Source organism: Lipotes vexillifer, unplaced genomic scaffold (genome assembly GCF_000442215.2).
Source record: "Lipotes vexillifer unplaced genomic scaffold, Lipotes_vexillifer_v1.1 scaffold496, whole genome shotgun sequence".
In the NCBI taxonomy this organism is placed as follows: Eukaryota; Metazoa; Chordata; class Mammalia; order Artiodactyla; family Lipotidae; genus Lipotes; species Lipotes vexillifer.
In genome coordinates this window covers 4,164,183-4,170,127 of record NW_006786690.1, presented here as the reverse complement: position 1 = coordinate 4,170,127, position 5,945 = coordinate 4,164,183, and the positions used below count along the sequence as shown (strand labels likewise).

The 5,945-nt window shown below is 46.9% G+C and overlaps 1 protein-coding gene across 3 annotated transcripts in view; it reads left to right on the top strand.

Annotated features, from left to right (window-relative positions):
- KDM1A (lysine demethylase 1A) overlaps positions 1–1,211 on the top strand; it is a 72,847-nt gene extending 71,636 nt beyond the window's left edge. For 2 of the 3 annotated variants that reach the window (XM_007459195.1, XM_007459194.1), the window contains one exon: positions 697–1,210. In XM_007459195.1, the coding sequence (XP_007459257.1) occupies positions 697–882 (186 nt within the window). In that variant the 3' untranslated portion in view covers positions 883–1,210. Of the gene's footprint in view, positions 1–696 lie in introns of all 3 variants that reach the window. The other variant, XM_007459193.1, reaches the window with a different exon arrangement.
- Positions 1,212–5,945: the final 4,734 nt, after the last annotated feature.

Below are 5,945 nucleotides of genomic sequence, written 5' to 3'. Positions count from 1 at the left end.
GAATGCCCCTGAGAAATAACCTAACGTCTTTATGAGTAGTCAGGGTTTCTCAGGACCCTGTGGTAAGTAAGGCTGCTCTAAGCTGAGAGGCCAAAGTGTTCCAGAATGAGAACAAGTGCTGCGTTCTCTCTGGTTCAGAGTAGTCGGGAACACCACACCTCTAGTAGGGGATACGTTAGGCAAAGGAAGCTCTACAACTTGTTATCCCCCAGAATTAAACCGATAAATAAGCACAGATGCAGTTAAGCATCACCCTAGAACTAAAGGCTGGGCTGAGTTTTTTGTTTTGTTTTTTGCGGTACGCGGGCCTCTCACTGTTGCGGCCTCTCCCGTTGCGGAGCACAGGCTCCGGACGCGCAGGCTCAGCGGCCATGGCTCGCGAGCCCAGCCGCTCCGCAGCATGTGGGATCCTCCCGGACCAGGGCACGAACCCGTGCATCGGCAGGCGGACTCTCAACCACTGCGCCACCAGGGAAGCCCTGGGCTGAGTTTTATTGCCCCATTTCTACTTCTGTTTGTTCTAGGAAAATGCCTGCTGATAAGGGAGACCCTTTTTGGGAGAATGATGGACCAGAAATGGGGTGGGGAGGGCAGGTAGAGAGCCCTCAAAAGCCAGTAGGAATTTGGCAGTTCAAACACAACAATGAGGCATATTTGCAGCCTGCTGATTTTCTCTAATTTTTTTTCCTGCAATAGCCTATTCCACGACTCTTCTTTGCTGGAGAACATACAATCCGTAACTACCCAGCCACGGTCCATGGTGCTCTGCTGAGTGGGCTGAGAGAAGCAGGAAGGATTGCAGACCAGTTCTTGGGGGCCATGTATACCCTGCCTCGCCAGGCCACACCAGGCGTCCCTGCACAGCAGTCCCCGAGCATGTGAGATGGATGTGTTCTAAGGGAAGAGGCCGATGTGTTTGTGTCTTTTGCTGCATAAGCAAAGCTCTTCTAGCAATATTAGATTCTACTGAGAAACTCACCCTGGCATCTGGGCTCCAGATCAACTGCTAGAGCTTCTGGTGGTCAGGTGGCCAAGGAGGTTGCCGCCTTTAAGTGACTTAGAGCTAGGGAGGCACTTGTCCCACTTAGTGTGGGAGTCTGTGTTCTTCGTTAGGACTGAGGCAAGCAAGTGCTGCGAGAGAACATCTTAGTTAGTCTCTTTGTGTGTGGTGGTTTTTTATATTTTGAGAATAAAACTTCATAGAAAATTAGTCTTATCTTTTTGTTTCCCCTTAGGTTTCGAGTTATATATAAGGCAGGGGTGTTACTCCTTTGAAAATGCCAGTTTTTATCCATGTTTAAATAAAGAGGATGTTTATATAAAGGAGAAGATGGTTTGGTCTGGTCAGAAGACAGGATTGAGGGGCGTTCCCATAGAAGCAAAGGGTTTCCTGGTCTGTGGGGCTAGACTTCCCCATTGGGATTGTGGGGTGACCGTGTGCCAGGGGTAGGAAGCTGCAGGTCAAGCATATGGATATTGGGAAACTGAATGAATTTTCAAGATAAGACACAAGCCTTGATACAAAGTTTGGGTGGGCCTCTGGCAGACCATCCTGGCTTTATTCCCCTAGATTCCCTCCATGGGTATGTGCTAACTTTCCACTTCTGTCCAAGGTACTGATATAAAAGTTTAAGGAGATCAAGGGTTTAGGTAACAGAGTGGAAATTTTCTGTTGCTGCTGTAACAAATTATCATAGCAGACTCTGAAGGAAGATTCCATTTCCTTGCCTCTTTCAGATTCTAGTGACTGTATTCCTTGGCTTGTGGCCCCTTCCTCCATCTTAAAAGCACATTACTCCAATCCGTGCTTCCATCATCACCTTCTCTTGTTCTGTAGTCAGATCTTATCTCCCTCTTACAAGGATACTAGTGATTTCATTTAAGATCTCTCTCCCACCTCAAAATCCTTAATCACATTTGCAAAGTCGTTTCTGCCACGTAAGACTAAAACGTTTTTACAAAAAGGGAACAAAATGCCTTTTTCTTCCAAAGGGTTCCTAACAGACTATGTTACTGTAAGTTATGTACATAATCTGCTTCTGGAAGTTGGATTTTACTCCTGTTAGTCAATTCTTCCCTATAATTAGTTTAAATGAGGTTTTATTCTTAGTAAGATTTAAGGGACGTTACATTGGTGATCTGACTGGAAGATGAAGATGGAGAGGGCTTTTTCCCTCGTCCTGGAATGAGTGACAACCATGGGAAAAATTTGCACACCAGGATCAGGGCAAGTGGTGTAACTATGATGTAAAGGTGAGAAGAGCATGTAGTAGAAAGTATATTGACTTTGGACCACAACCTATATTTGAATCCTAGCTTTCCCATGAATATTGTTACCTCAGGAGGTTAGGGTGTCTGATCCAGTGGTATGTGGTCTTTGAAGAGTTTTTGTTTTTTAAATAAACAACGTAGGCAGCTTGGGAGACGACACAGATGATTGTTTTGTGTGTGTGTGTGTGATGAGAGAAGAGCCTAAAAGTAAAATGTAGCAATGAAATAACTGCTATATGATTTTAAGTCCAGTTACATGAGTCTGAGGAAATGTCCTTTCCCAAGCCTCAGCTATGTTTCCAGTCCTTATGGCATCAGTAATTGGCTGGGTATTTTCAGTAAATGTAAATGAAATATACTAGCTGCACCAGTGCACAGCAACAGCTGTACACAGAGATGACATCAAGAAAAATGGCATCACTGACTCACACTCACACAAAGCACATGGAAACTAGGGAGCTTTATTGGTTACATATTGTGCTGCAGAGCCAACAGAGACAGCATTAGAGCCAGAGGATACATGCAGACAGGCAGCTTCAACTATACACATGCACCCAAGGAGCCCTGAGTCACTGCTCATGGCTTCGCCCTGGTTTCCAGCGACAGGGTCTGGCCTCCTTGGTCCCACTCTTGGAGCAGGAATTTAGGAGAAGCTGCTGCACCTAGACTCCAAGGGGCAGGGGAGAGACCAGAGCACCTGCCTGAGCAAGTAGGTGTGGACCGACAGATACTGATGTGTCCCCTAGCAAGGGGGCCTATAATGTAATAACAGTTTATTTGAGGGCTACTTCCCTAGCCCTCCGAATCTCTAAAATACAATTTTAAAAAAAAAAAAAAAAAAAAAAAAAAAAAAAAAATAGACTTTATTCTCTTAAAAATACATTCCATTCAGTACATGTTCTGAGCTGTGAAGCAGCAGGAAAGTAGGGCCCCTTTCCTATATGATCTTGGTTGTGAGGCTTTGAGGAGAACCCTGTTGTTCTCCACCCTGGGGTATTTAAAAGGTAATCCCTAAAAGCAGCTCTTCCAAAGCAGTCTTGTCAGAGTAACGATAAACCCACACCAACAAAGGCAGCTGGGGACCCAGGGGCAGGGTCCCTAATTCCTTTACTGGGAAGCGATAGCACATGGCACTAACCCACTAAATATAAAGAACTAAAACTGCCCCAGGATGGCAAGTCCTAGACCAACACAGACGCTCCCACACCCCACGAGGGTGATAGCGTCACGTGCAGGCGTGCCTGTGGCCGAGGCTGGAATTCTGGGCTCCACTGCAAATCCCTGTGGCCCACCGGGGAACTGTTTCCTTGCTACACAAAAGCAGAAACAGCCGCGACTTCTCTGCCCCCCGTCCCTGCAGCTTTCTCTGGCGGTTTCTAGTAGCAGAGTGGTGAGAGACAGGCGGGGGCAGGTGGAGGAGACCAGCTCCTAGCACTGAGCCAGCTCTCCTTTCTCCAAGCAAGCAGCTCTGGAGTGCCAGCTTCCCAGACCTTACTGGGAACCCTCCCACACACCATACACCTGCCAGTAAAATTCCGAGTTAGAGCCAAGCTGCAGAAGAGGCTGGTCATAAAAGTGGGTTTGTTGGCTGGGAAAGAGGGAATATTTGGCTTGATTAGACAACTATTCAACCACCAGGTCTCCCATTTGGAAGTTTCCTCCAGGACCCCTGATGGTGAGGCCTGGGTCCAGACGGTCACACCTAGGTTGCTTTTCAGAAACAGGCCTTCCAACTTTGGAATTTGACAGCCAGCCTTGCCAGCCATTTGAAGCCCAGAGGAACTGAGCCTCTAGCGTTCACTTGCTATTACAAATATATTTTCTGCAATGCTGCGGACATTTAAAAATAAAATCTATTTTACAGCGGCTCTAGAAAGTGTGCAGATTAAGGAAACAAAATATTTATCCTGAAGTAACTGTTACAATCAAACCCTATTGCACTCAGATTTTAAGACAGCAGCCCCAGCAAAAGGGCACCATAGCTGTCCCTCTTCCACAGAGCATTCTGGGTGGTGGCAGATGTTGGTGCTGCTAAAATGTGGAAAGATCCAGACTTTGGCACCAGGAGCTACAGCACCAGAATCCAGGGCTCCAATGCCCAAAAAGACAAGAATTACTGGCGAGATCTTTGTAGGCATCGTTTGGCGCCCTTCTGTTTCCACCAGCAACGAACCACAGACCTAATTTCCTATAGCCTCAGTTGACCGCCACAGGGGTCTGTTTCCTTTGGACTCTCAGGGTTGACAACCAGTTAAGAAGAATGGCAGGGAGGCTACAAGTGAGAGGTTGCAGCCTTGAGCCAATGACCCAGGAAAAGCAGCAGGAAGAGATTTTGAAAACAGCATCTTGAGTATCTGAGGCAGCAATGTGAAGAAAAGGCAAGCCACGTGACAAATGCCCTTAGATTTTGGCAAAACTCCAGAAAATGGAAGTATAAGCAAAACACTCCTGTCCCTGAAAGTCAAGTAGGTGCTCCCCAAGCCTCCTCCTCCAGGATCGCCAAATGTGATGCAGACAAGGGAGGGGCAAACGCTGGTTCCCACCCTGAGCGGAGGCAGAGAAGATTTAAGAAGCACTGGAACAGGAGATACACACCTTGTGCTGTGGAAAGCACATGGCCTGCTGTGTGGCACTGGGCAAGGTTGGTGTTGAAAGGGGCTGCAGAGACCATCTAACCTCACCCTTTCACTTCATAAACTGGAAAAGTGAGGCCAAGGGAACTTCTCTGAGTTCATCCTCATGACATTAAAACATGGGGAACTGGAAAGAATAAGGCCCAGAAAAACAAAGGCCATGGGAAGGACACATGTAAACCCATTTGGACAATACCTTCCACGATTAAGAATCACCCCCCCACAGGGAGGAAGCAAAAATCTTAGAATGCCAGATTTAGGATCCTTAGAGACCATCCATTTCAAAGAACTCATTTTATAGATAGGGAAACTGAGGCCCCAAGAGGACAGTGACTTGCCCAAGGTCACATAGCAAGGAAGTATAAAGCCATGAAGAAAATTCAGCTTTCCTGACTTCCACTCTAATGCTCTTTCACTATGAAGGAACAGTGTCTGCTTCATAAAGGTAGCCTTTGAAAGGGGATCCCTTCTTTGAACTGAGAGAATGCTATATATAGAAGAAGCAGTGCCAAGAATGTACGGTTCTTTCCCCACGTGATTGGTATAAGGAATCTAATCAATTTTTATGTGGCTTCCTGAAAGGTTTGCTGCATTTTGAATTGTATGAATCTAGGGCCCTTGATGGGCACGTATTACCTTTCCTCCAATGAAGTCATCATAATGATAGTTGGTTTGCAGAAATCATGGGCCCACTTCTGTAGGAATGCATCAGCTTGGTAAAGTGCGATACCTCCTCCACGGGGGATGAGGAGGAGGAACAAAGTCCATGCCTTTCATGGAGCCATTGCTTTGTGGAGTGACTAAGGGGAAATCGCTTCTTCCTGCCTACTTTCCCCCATGCTGGCGCTTCCTAGAAGGCAGAGTATGCTGGGTCAGGCCCAGGTTAGTCTGGGAGTATTCCAAAGGAGAAAACAACAAGTCAGCCTGAAGTCTCCAGCCACAGGAGAGGAGCAGGCAAGGCCAGCAGCATGTTGGCGCCCAGGGAAGGAGATGCATGAGGCTCGTGCACTTCCAGGTGCCTTTGGAAGGTGAACAGAGAGC